General features: G+C 33.8%; 1 protein-coding gene across 2 annotated transcripts in view; it reads right to left on the reverse strand.

Moving 5' to 3' along the window:
- Psme4 (proteasome activator subunit 4) overlaps positions 1-12,779 on the reverse strand; it is a 103,636-nt gene that overhangs the window by 43,844 nt on the left and 47,013 nt on the right. For both annotated transcript variants that reach the window (XM_070025617.1, XM_070025616.1), the window contains 6 exons: positions 11,861-12,018; positions 10,833-10,928; positions 2,789-2,844; positions 1,007-1,063; positions 753-808; positions 562-660 (listed from right to left, as the gene is read on the reverse strand). In XM_070025617.1, coding sequence (XP_069881718.1) covers positions 562-660; positions 753-808; positions 1,007-1,063; positions 2,789-2,844; positions 10,833-10,928; positions 11,861-12,018 — 522 coding nt within the window. The remainder of the gene's footprint in view (positions 1-561; positions 661-752; positions 809-1,006; positions 1,064-2,788; positions 2,845-10,832; positions 10,929-11,860; positions 12,019-12,779) is intronic.

Here is a 12,779-nt window from a genome sequence, read left to right on the forward strand (position 1 = left end):
CATTTTAAAATATCGTGTCTCAATTAAAATAGTAACAGAAAACATGCTCCTTTCTGATAAGGAGTTTTTGAATGTATAATTTCTTAATCTCCGTGCCCTTTTACATTCCCCGTGTCTAAAATATTTAGCACAATTAACAGACAACCTTTATAAAGTCAACTTCAGTAAAAGTGCCCTGTATAAGAAGAGCTATTTATGCTCTTCTGTACAGTTTCTTCTGTGTTCCCAGATAAGGTTAAAAACTTAAGATGTATTTTCTTATATTTATATAACATTCACGCCAATAGACAATTCCTATTTTCAATTTTTTTACATTTTTGCAAGATAGCCTAAATACTCTTGTCCAAAATCTCATGGAGAGTTCAGAGATGATCATGCAAAGTGACAGATGATTTTGCCTAAGTAAAACATATCTTTTCTAAGATTTATTTGATCCATACTATTTTTACTTACAGGTAAATTTCTCTTTATAAAAAACTATTTTCCAAGTCAGGGATATTTTCCAAATTTTATGTATCTTTTAAAAAATATTATTTCAAACTTTTATGTGAAAATACTGACCCGATTTTCCATTGATTTCTTTACTAAGTTAAAACTTTTCCACCGGGAGTCAAATTCATGCTTATGAGATCCTTGGAATTGCAAAAGGTCTCCAATAATCTGTGTCAAATAATTTCAAATTTTATTTTACATGTCATCAAGTCAAGCCCAATAATATTAATAATTATGGAACTATAAAATGACAATTATACCTTTATGATAAGAAACAATGACTTGGTATCATCTTCTGAATTGTCAAGTATATGATCTACAATGGTTGAAAAAAAACTAGTTCAAATATTTCGAATTACTATATGAATTGCAATCTATTACTTAAGAAACAATGCTCCAAATTCTCACGATGTAAAATGAAAAATGTTAAATAAAAGTACCTAAGAGACTAAAATTCTTAAACACTTTTAGTATATAGGTAAGTTAAATGCACATATATACTTTATATACTTACTAAGAAGCTTCCTTATGACCCTAGCAATTACTTCCCGGTGGTTCTCTCTGGATGTATCTAGTTAAAAAAAAAAAAAAAATAGGAAAGACCGTTTACACACTTTATGCTCCTCAGGTTACTAATGTTTACATATCAATAGCTTATGTATAGAAAGGATAAAAAAAACCCAGGGTTGGAAGGGAAGGTCATACATTTTTGTTCTTTTTTCCTCTTCATCTAAGTTGATTCAGTGACTAGGCACTAGATTAGAATTAACTTCCAAAACCTATACTTTTATTATGCTGGATCTGGAGGAGGTATACATTCAAGATTCCAGCATATGGAATCAGCAGGATGGTAGGTTTCAGGTTATCATGTGGGCCATAGCAAGATCTTCTCTCAAAAAAATAGCTACCAAGGCTGGGAAAGTGGCTTAGTAGTAGAGTGCTTGCCTAACATGCATGAAACCCTGGGTTTGATTTCTCAGTACCACATAAACAGAAAAAGCCAGAAGTGGCTGTGTGGCTCAAGTGGTAGAGTGCTAGCCTTGAGCCAAAGAAGCTCAGAGACAGTGCCCAGGCCCTGAGCTCAAGCCCCAGGATGGGTGGGTGGGGGGGGGGGGAAGCTAACAAAACCATAAAATAAGATAAAATGGTTAGTTTAAAATTTTTCATGTGCAGGCAAAAAGAAGAGAGATACTGCTGGGCACTGGTGGCTCACACCTATAATCCTACCTACTCAGGAGGCTGAGATCTAAGGATCACAGTTTGAAGCCAGCCTGGGCAGCAAAGTCTTTGATACTCTTATCTCCAATGAACCACTAAAAAACCAGAAGTGATGCTGTAGCTCAAAGTCTAGCTAGCCTTGAGTTTAAAAGCTCAGGGGCAACTCCCAGGTCCTAAAAGCCACAAGACTATTCCCCACCCCACCCCCCCAAGAAAGAGATACTACCATTGACAACATTTCAAAAACTCTAGTGGTCACAAATGCATAGTTAAATAGTTACAGGGAACTCAAATCAAGCAATAAATGTATAAAACTAGTTAAACATGAGTAAATAATTTTATGCACTAGCGCTTAATGTATATAACTAATTCTACTGTTAATCCACCAATGAGGAAGTGTGCTTAAGTTTCTATAAATGTTAGGTTCAGACTAAATTAAATTAGCATAATGCAAATGTTCCTTATATTTTACTATTGAATTACATTCTCAGCCCTGTTTCATGTAAGAATCGAATTGAAGTGGTTGGGTTATAGCTCAGTGCTAGAGCAGTTGCCCATCATACAAAAGGTGCCCAGTCAGTACCCACTACCACATCTTGAAAAATAAAATTTAACTCACTATGATAGACCTATACAATATATAGAGATCATCAGAACAGAGAGGTTATAATATTTTCATTCACATCAAGTACAAAGCATTGATCCTGAAAGAATTTAACCACAAAGAAACCTAAGATGCTGGACAGCCTACCTCTGCACATAAAAATGCCTAAATTGAGTAACCCAACTGCTATCTTTCAAAAAACATTTTAGGGCTGGGAATGTGGCTTAAGTGGTACAGTGCTACCCTTGAGGAAAAGAAGTTCAGGCACAGCACCCAGGCCCTGAGTTCAAGCCCCAGGACTAGTAAAAAAACAAAAAGATTAAAACATTATAGATATTAAAATAGCAAAAAATTATTACTGTATAACTGATTCACTTAGAGTCCAGAAAAATCCAAACTACAAACCTATTCTTTAATCCTTATAGAATGTTATAAATAATCCACACAGATTTACACAGATTAAGATTCGCATACCATATTCAAGCCCAGTATACAATTTTGTTTCCTCCAAGGACACCATACTTGGTACCCTGTATAAAAACAAGAGTGCTTACATTTATTAATAATATCAATACAAAAAACAGAAAGGAAATGTTTGTTAGAATGTTTAAACTAAACAAAGATAGCGCTGCTCTTGTAACAAACAGATTTCCGATCTTCAGTGCTTCAATATTTCTGAAGATTAATGTTATGTGTTTAACATTACTGCTTAAAGAAAATGTTAATTTGGTGTCCTTAGAGGTGATTCATTCAATTCTCAACAAAAATTCAAAAGTAAAAATTTAAGCCAATGACTTAATAACATTTACACATTCATACAAAGAGAATCTGGCTTTATAACTATAATTATAGGTAAAATGCAGTCATATTCTACTAAAGCACATACAGTAGATAAGCTTTTAAAGATAATTATGACCCATTTATCTTTAAACCAGAAAAATGGATCTCGCATAATACTTGTAGTAAAATACAATTGATTTTGAGAAAAAAAAACAATGCAAAAATTCCACATTTTCTAATTTAATCAGCCACAAAGAAGTATGTTACCACAATCAGACGCAGCTATTTAAATTCATTTAAAAGAAGGTTAAAAGAAACCTTCTGGGTAAGAACAGAGTTCATAGAAGAAGATATATATATGTGTGTGTGTGTGTATATATATATATATATATATGCCTGAAATATATATTTTCTTCAATGAAATACATACTTCAGTTTCTAGCACTATTTCAAACTATGAGGTTCAATTCAATAGCTGTTTTTATATTAAGAGAGGATACTTTCTAAGAAGAGGAACATGGCACAAGTGCCAGGCAAAGGTGAGGTAAGCAGATCCAATACAGGCTAATTTACTGTATTATTATTATTGATCACTAACCAACTGTACAGCACTTATAATGAAGCACTGTTTTTAAATCAAGTACCCCATCTTGATGATATCCTCCAAGGTAAATGAATTAAATGAGTTATTGCTATCTTAATTTTTGACAGTTACATATCCTTATAATACTTAGCTAAATAATTGACAGTAACATTATGATCACTAAAAGGCTACTTCAGTGATCATAGGTTACTTAGCTATGTTTCTCACCATAATTCAGTGAATGGGTAAGTTTCAAAACCAAGTCTATAAAGTATAAACAGGGAAATGGTTTTCTTCTACTAATTTACTTGATGCCTTGTTAATATTTCTTTGGGGGCGGGGGGCAGTAGTAAGGCCTGAACTCTGGGCCTGGATGCTGTCTTCAGCTCAAGGCTAGCGCTCTACCACTTGAGCCACAGTACCACTTCTGGCTTTTTCTGCTTATGTGGTGCTGAGGAATCGAACCTAGGGCCTCATACATGCAAAGCAAGCACTCTATCACTGAGCCACCTTCCCAGTCCCACTTGTTAATATTTTATAGTATAAAATGCTAATTTGCTTAAAATTGGTTTTCATTCTACAAAGTTTCAACCTGTGGTAACAGCTTGCAAGTTAGAGCATCTTCTAAATTCCGTATTATTAAAAATACATAGGTATCCAAAATCTTGTTTTTAAAGAACTAAACCAGATTTCAAAATCCCTACTGCAATTGGAGAGAAAAATACATTGTATTTGAAGAATAATGAGGATAAAACATAAGTATTACCGCTCTTTCTTACAGAGCCTGGGCAAGTGCTTGCTATGAGCTGTTATATTAACAGATAGCTCCTCACTGCTGCTACAAGCATTAGTTGTATTTACCCAGTTCATACCTAGTACCATAATATTATTAAATCAAGCATCAATTTTAATTAGACACACTACTCTTATAAGTAAGATTAAAAAGCAAGCTGTGTACCCAATTATTTTTCATAATGTTTACTGTATAAAAAAAAGGCTGACTTTATGCTCTGGATATTTTTTTGTTTTATATATATATATATGGCTCTAGAAATGCCAGTCATACTGTAATCACACTTAGAAACATTACATCTAAAATGTCTGGTGCTAATTCTCTCTGTGTCTTTGGTGTGCCACACTGGGGCTGGAGCTCAAAGCCTAGGCACCATTCCAAAGCTCTTTTCACTCAAGGCTGGCTCTCTTCCTATTTTTTAATTGGAGATAAGAATCTCACAGTTTTCCTGCTTAGGCTGACTTCTAACCTCAATCCTCAGATCCCATCCTCCTGAGAAGCTAGGAGTCATTAGCAACAGCCTGATGCTAATTTCTTAAACTCAGGTGTCACTGTGAATTGCCTTCCTATTTCAAAATTCAAGATTATCATTTATTCTATTTAAAAAGCTACTGCTGTGTATAAAGGTTTGAATTATCAACTAATGCATTAAAATAAAAATGATTTATCCCTTTCTGGTTAGATCCTTAATTTTGTTACTTCCCATTCATGCTGATTTGATTCAACTTTAATTTGATCTTTTCATATCTATTAAAATTGAGGGCTTTGGGCTTGCTAGGCTGGCATTCATTCTACTGCCTTGGTCATGGTTCTACATATAAGCTAATGGTTTTCTTTGAAAAAAAAAAATCTCTATACACTATCCAAGGAAGAATAACTCTTTGTGGCTACCTTACAAAACTACATATGACCAGGCTACACTCAATAATATCTTTTAGAACTTTTAGTTATGTATGTAATCTAAGCTATTGAATAGACTTGAGATGCAATCAACACTTATAGATCTAAGTTCTGCCTAAAAGCTATAGTACCAATATCTATAATGTACATCAAATACCATCATTTCTCCCTTCAAGTGAAATTCATCCTACCCATTCACTCATTCATTCATTTTACATGTTACCATTTAACCTGAGAACTAAATGCAAGTCAGCAATAAAACATATTGTAAATAAGTCTGAGCAATACAACATATTTAAATAATTTCACCCACACAATCATAATAATAATGAAGTTAAGTCAAGCTTTACCATCTAGATAGCTCCAGAACACCTAACTTATTTTTTTTTTAAAAGTGTTAAGTATCTGTGCAACTTAAAAGATCTGTGAACTTGCCACTAATGATGTGCCATTTGTATCACTAGATGGCAGTCTTTACACTTGGAGAACTGAAAATAATAAAGTAGGAAAGAGGATGGTAAAAACCAAGAAAATAGTAACATAAATGAAAAAAAACACAATACAAATTAAACATGCAAATGAAGACTATGTGAATTATCACATAACAAGTACAGCCAATAATATAGAATTTTTCCACATGGAAGAACATCCTGTCCTTTCCAATAACCAGTACTTCCTATCCCAATGAAAACATAGGAGACATAAAATCAACACACTAAAAAGTCCCTCCCATCAACAAGAAACAATTTCAGAAGAAATGATTGGCCTATTTCTGTGTGTTATTATCCAATTCAATAAGCTGGCTCTTAGGCTACCATGTGACCAAAGGGTTGCTAAGAGAAATTTTATAAACCACTAGACTTAAAATTAACCTTGAGAACAAAATCAATTTTATGTCTGACACATAAGCTTTTAAAAATCAGTAAGAACAGTCGGAACGTGAAATAAGGAGAAAACAGGGTTACTCACCGTGGAGTAGTAACTGTTTCCTTTTCTGTGTGCAGCTTCCCCAGCAGAGCTGGGTAGTTTCCTGGAGGTGCCAAGAGAGGTTAGCTAGCCCTGCCCCTCATTGCATTATGCAACACATCCTTTCACATATCAATGAAATGGTCTATTAGACCTTAAGAATTTTCTGGAGTGAAAAGTTAGTAAAATCTGAGATCCTAAGAATATTTAACAGATCTGAGGAAAGGGGCACAAAGAAGTATTTTGAATGAAAAATGGTGACTCCTCTACCTTGAGTAACCCTGTTTTTTAGATGTTAAGTTTTTTTGTGTCCTATGATAGCTGGTTAGACCTAGATTATAGAGAAAGTGGACTGAAAAAAGGGAGAAGTTGAAGACTTCAGGATTAAAACCAAGTTTCTAAATTTCTGTATAACCCTGGAAGAATAAACTCCAACTTCCATATCTATAAAGGTTAAACTATGAGAACTATAGTACACACAATCTCAAAACATTAACTTAAGTCCCAAGAATAAAAGAAGAAAATTCCATTTTAAAATTCATTCAGTAACCTATGGTATCTGAAAAAATTGCTTAAAATTTAAATTGTTTAAAGTTCTGTTTTAAACATTTAATTACCCTCATAATACCCATACTTTGACACTGTGAAATTTACAGTAAGTACAAGTATTTACCAGCCCAAAAGTACAAGTATACTTATAGGTAGATCATTACTTTTACACTTAGGAGTTAGGTTTTTATACTTGTCAATCTCTAATCATATAGCACAGAATATAGGCTTTCACATTTGGTAGCCATTTCTCTAACAATGAGATTAAGATTATCACATACAGTTTATTAGAAACTAAGTTAGATCTTCCCACAGGAAAACACAGTAGTACATTCACTCAGCTTCTAAGTTTTCACCGTTTTCACAGAAGATCAATATTGTACTATCAATACATACACAAAGCAAATTCAATACTGAGTTACCTTACTGAAAATATAAGACTACTATGAAAACGCCTAAGTTAAAATTTGAAATACTAGGGGCTGGAAAGGTTTCTCAGTGGTAGAGCGCATGCCTTGCATGCCAGAGGCCCTTGGGTTCGATTCCTCAGCACCACATAAGCAAAAAGAAAAAAGCTAGAAGTGGCGCTATGGCTCAAGTGGTAGAGCGCTAGCCTTGAGCTGAAGAGCTGAGGGACAGCGCCCAGGCCCAGAGTTCAGGCCCCATGACCGGACCCAAAAAAACCCAAAAAACAAAAACAAAAAAAAACAACAAAATTTGAAATACTATTTGAAATACTATGTAATGCTCCAAGCAGTTTAGAATCTGAGACCATGAATCTCATAATAATGTCTCACGATTTCATAATCAAATTGTTATCAGCAAGATGTATTTCCTCAAATATCTTAAACATTTCACTAAAGCTCTCATCAAAAAAGTATGCAGGGTCAGCCTCAGATTTGATCCTTTACTTTCTCATCTAGTGTATTTCCCTCTAGTTCCTTTGGAGTAACTAATACCCTAAGAATGTTTTAACTGATTGATACTCTCGCCTTATTTTGCAGATATTCTTTCTTCATAGTAGGAGTAAAGACCACAGAACAACAGAGTCATCAATTTAAATTATTTTGTTTTTTCAAAGCAATTTCAATTTAGAATATTATAACCCTTACCGCACTACAAAAAATAAGCATTTTAGGAAATCTATGTTATTAGTTTATTATTCCTTGGTGAAAATTAATGTGTCTTCTGCAAAAGAAGGAATATTACACATAGGAATTTAATGAAAAGCCACATTTTGCAAAAACAAATTTTCAGATAAAGGTGACAGAAGTTATAAACTGGAAAGAATTCTGTTAGAACTACTGACAAAGCTGGGCACTGGTGGCTCACACCTATAATCCTAGATTACTCAGGATGCTAAGATCTGAGGATCATAGTTCAAAGCCAGCCCAGGCAGGAAAGTCAGTGAGACTCTTATCTTGAATTAACCACCAGAAAATCAGAAGTAGATCTGTGGCTCAAAGAGGCAGATTGCTTGCCTTGAGTGAAAAGGCTCAAGGACAGAGCCCATGCCCTGAATTCAAGCTCCATGACCAACCAAAGAAAAAGAACTGACAAGGTAAAAGAAGATTTGCCCTCTTTTGGAATTCAAATGTGAAGAGCTGACCATTTATTTTAATACTGCATTACATGACTATTATCCTGTGTAGCAATAGTAACTAGAAAGAATCCTAAAATACACAATTATTCAATGGGTTTTTAAAAGTTTAAGTTTAGAAAACATTTTCATATTTATTCTTAAATATATTTAAATTTTACTCTAAATGTAAAATTTCTAAAAACTTTTTATCTAAACATCTTTCCTTTTCAGAAAAATCCTAAAACAGAATTTTAGAGCTTCTAATATATAATTCCACTGTAGAGCAATTTAAAATACTGCACTTCCTTACAATATAATCTTTCCTTAGTGAAAATGCATCACATTACATAAAGCACAAGATAGACAATGTCTCATGATATAGCCCAAACTGGGCTCAAACTTGTGATTCTCCTACCTCAGCTTTCAGGTGCTGGAATCAGGTAGTATATACCATTACAGCCAGCTTACAACTAACTTTTGCCATGATGAACAGATACTTCAAAAGAAAATTTGCTTCAATTCCTACTATAATGTACATAGCATAAATAGACTACATCCTAACAAGAACTGCAATGGAAACATAAAACCTTCCTTAACTTTTATGTACCAGCTTCTCACGATCACTCACATACTAAAAATCTCTTCTTTTTTGGCAGTATTTGGGTTTTAACTCAAGGCTCCCACTTACTAGGTAGGCATTCTACCACTTAATTCATGCCCTCAGCTCTTTCTGAGATATATACTTTTTGTATATTATCTCGTCTTATTCAGGATCAACCTCAGATTGATCTCCCTCTCATGTAGCTGGGATCAAAGACACACACTGCCACACACACTCAGCTTGTTGAGATGGGGAATTACTAACCTTTGACTTTGACTATACTGGGCTCAAACCTTGTTCCTTTTGATCTCTTGGTAGCTGGAACTATATATAGGTATGGGCTACCATGGCTAGACTTGATACCAAAAATTTCCTAACAGGAGAAACATACCTTTGCCTTAAATGACTACAATTCTCTCACAGTCAACACTTCCAAGAGAACTGTATTTACTAATATGCTAATCTATTAAGTAGGTAATAACTTAGTATGCCATAAAAGATAGACTAAGTTCTTATAGGGAAACATCATTGGAAATTTTTGTTGTTAAATCTGAAGGTTTCTCATTTTAAAATACTGTTTAAATCAAACTCACTTAACAAAAATGAATTTCTGGTAAAATTTATGTCCAACTACAAAACAAATGATAAAACAAAGTTCTTTTAAAGGAAGTCAGCAAACTCTTAGGCATACTTAAAATAATTTCTTTGCCTCAAATGACCATACATCTTCTTAAGCATCACAATCTACCTACAAAATTCAATAGTTTAGAGTAAAAAAGTGGAGATTATAGAAAAGGCTACAAAAATATAAGACAGACATGCCACCTTTTTTAAACCACTCAGTGAAGCATTCTAAGTTTTATTGTTGTTTTAAAACAAAGGGAATAATAATTCCTTCCTTTGTGTTTTTTGAAGAGGAAAATGGGATAATTGTCTACTACTCTTTTTTGGGGGGGCCAGTACTGGGGCTTGAACTCTGGACCTGGCCACTATCCACGATCTCCTTAGAGCTCAAGGCTAGTGCTCTACCATTTGAGCCTCAGCTCCACTTCTGGCTTTTCCTGTGATTAATTGGAGGTAAGAGTTTCATGGACTTTCCTGCATACTCTGGCTTTGAAACATGATACTCAAGCCTCCTGAGAAGTTAGGATTATAGGCATGAGCCACCAGTGCCTAGCCTACTCATTCTTATGTAATTTTAATTACCTTGTTTAGTAATGAGATGAAAAGATATTAGAATAATGAAACTAATATTTACTAAATAAGTAAGACTTAATAAATACTGCTGATTTCATTCTAAATCATATTTTATAATGTACATAGTAATACTAATAGTGGGTTCATCTGAGATAATTCATTCAAAATACTGTTAAAATAATGAACATTGAAGAAATTTTTAATTAAAAAATACTCCAAGTTTTGTTTTCCCTACAAACTCCTAAATCAATTTTAATGCAGAGAAAAGAAAGATTTTTTTTTAAAAGAATACCTTAAATTAGTGGATAAACTTAACACCTATAAACTGATAGTTTTAAATATAGTAATATCTAAAGTTAGTCATTTTAACATATGAAAATGTGAATAAAGTCCTTAAAATAATCCTAAATTGTGCCTTAGGTATTTTTAAATAAAAGGTTTAAATAAAGCAATACAGAAACAAGAGCAATAACAAAACCAGTAGCTCATTAAGTCGCAAATATTTAAAATACATGGCAAAGTATATGGCAAAACAGTAAAATATGTAAAGCAGTTATTTTTACTTACAGGTTAGTAACTGGTTCTCCTTTCAATGGAGGTAGGAGGTTTCCTGAGCCAATTAAACAGTTGTGCACTATAGTCAGACTCTGCAGAATATCATCTCTAAAGATAAAAGAGTTGTCATTTTAAAATATTTCTAATCTTTAAGAGTTCTAAAGTGTCTTGGGGAAACAGGATGTAGGCATATGTAAGAATCAAGAAAGCAGCAAACATCTTCAGTTTATCAACTTAAGATAATATAGGATAATTAAACATATTTAACATGAAATCTGCTTGCTTAAACAAGCTTTAAAAAATATTACAAGTAACAATTTCTCTTTGTAAAGCAATTCTCAATTTAATAACATCTTTATCATAAAGATCACTATCAAGAAGCATTAACAGTGCTACAGCCATTGTAGCTTAATTTATCTTTCAAAAACACTACTGGCTAAATGTTTGCTTCAAAAGTAGTTTAATGTACTACATAGACAATATCAAGTCCATTAAAGATTTCTGGAGCTTAACACATACTAATTTTCCTACTATCATTTTAGGAAAGTGCAAAGATACAAACTATGAAAGTGTAAGGTTTCAAAGCAATTTTTTTTGTTAAATACTTAAAAAAAATCTCATAGATACTTTTATTGGTAACATTAATGTAAGTTATTAAAAAGAAACAAATCTAAGCCCAATATAAGAAAACTGATATTCCCTTTACAAACAGAGCATACTTATACACATTTTTAAAATAAATAAATAAATAAAATTGCTAAATAAAAAAGTTTCCACTAGAAACTAGAGGGGGGGGGGGTGGAAGAACCCTGCAGTTTTTCTATTTAAAATTTTGTGTTGCTGAACTTTCAATTAAATAAAAATAAATGGTTTAACTGCAACCCCTCTGTACATTACCATTTTAACAATAAAAAGTAAAAATTTAAAAAATCTTCTAAGTACATTTATGGCAGATTTTTCAAACTATACATTGAAAGAGAATAGTAAGTAATTTGTTTTAGTTGACAAAAAATACCAAATGATTATGAAAGAAAACCAACCTAGACATTTCAAGCTCCCCATCACCACAACGCTGGAGTTTGATGAGCTCAGGCTGGAGAAAGGAGTCCAACAAATAGAAAGCAAAAGACACTTCCCCTGTAGAAGGAACATGCCACTGGATTCCCAGGTTCCACAAGTCTCCTGGTTTACCCCAGTCCTAGAAATGAGAAGCACTGGTTCAGCAAGTATTTTACAAAATATAAAGTCAACAAAAAAATGTAGAAGTAACCCAAAATAAGTAAATAATGTACAAAAGGTTATCAATGAAAATACTGACCCTTCATTAGCATTCCTAAGGAAAACGCTCCCAAAAGAGCTACCTAATATGCATAGTGACAGTATGATTATATGAGACTAGATAGATTAGAAAGAAACTGTATGAAATGATAGAAATGAAATAGGGCACACTCAGTTGTTTCATGTGCAAATAGAAAAGAAAATCAGCCAGCTGGTGGCACTGCTGAGGCCTGAGGAACACAGCTCAATACCACCAATTTGAGCAAGAGGAGAGAGAAAAGGAATTAAGAGTTTGGGCTGAATATAAGTTTTAGACAGGAAGTGGCGCTGTAGCTCAAGTGGTAGAGCGCTCGCCTTGAGCTGAAGAGCTGAGGGACAGCGCCCAGGCCCAGAGTTCAGGCCCCACGACTGACAAAAAAAAAAAAAGTTTTAGACAGTACAAGGTTAATGTATCCAATAAAAGTTATTGTCCTCCCCATCCCACTCCCCCAATGCCCCACCCCCATCACAACTACCAGCCCTCCAACTCAATATTTTGCACTTTAGCTCGCTGGCTGATACTCTACCATATGAGACAAGCTTCCGACCCCCTCCAATAAAAGTTTTAATAATCAATTTCTTGTCAGCTGTGGGGCTAGAACTTGGGCCTGGGAACCTTAGGTTATGTGCTCAAGGCTAGTT

Source organism: Dipodomys merriami, unplaced genomic scaffold (assembly GCF_024711535.1).
Source record: "Dipodomys merriami isolate MVZ:Mamm:240054 unplaced genomic scaffold, mDipMer1.0.p SCAF_17, whole genome shotgun sequence".
Classification (NCBI taxonomy): domain Eukaryota; kingdom Metazoa; phylum Chordata; class Mammalia; order Rodentia; family Heteromyidae; genus Dipodomys; species Dipodomys merriami.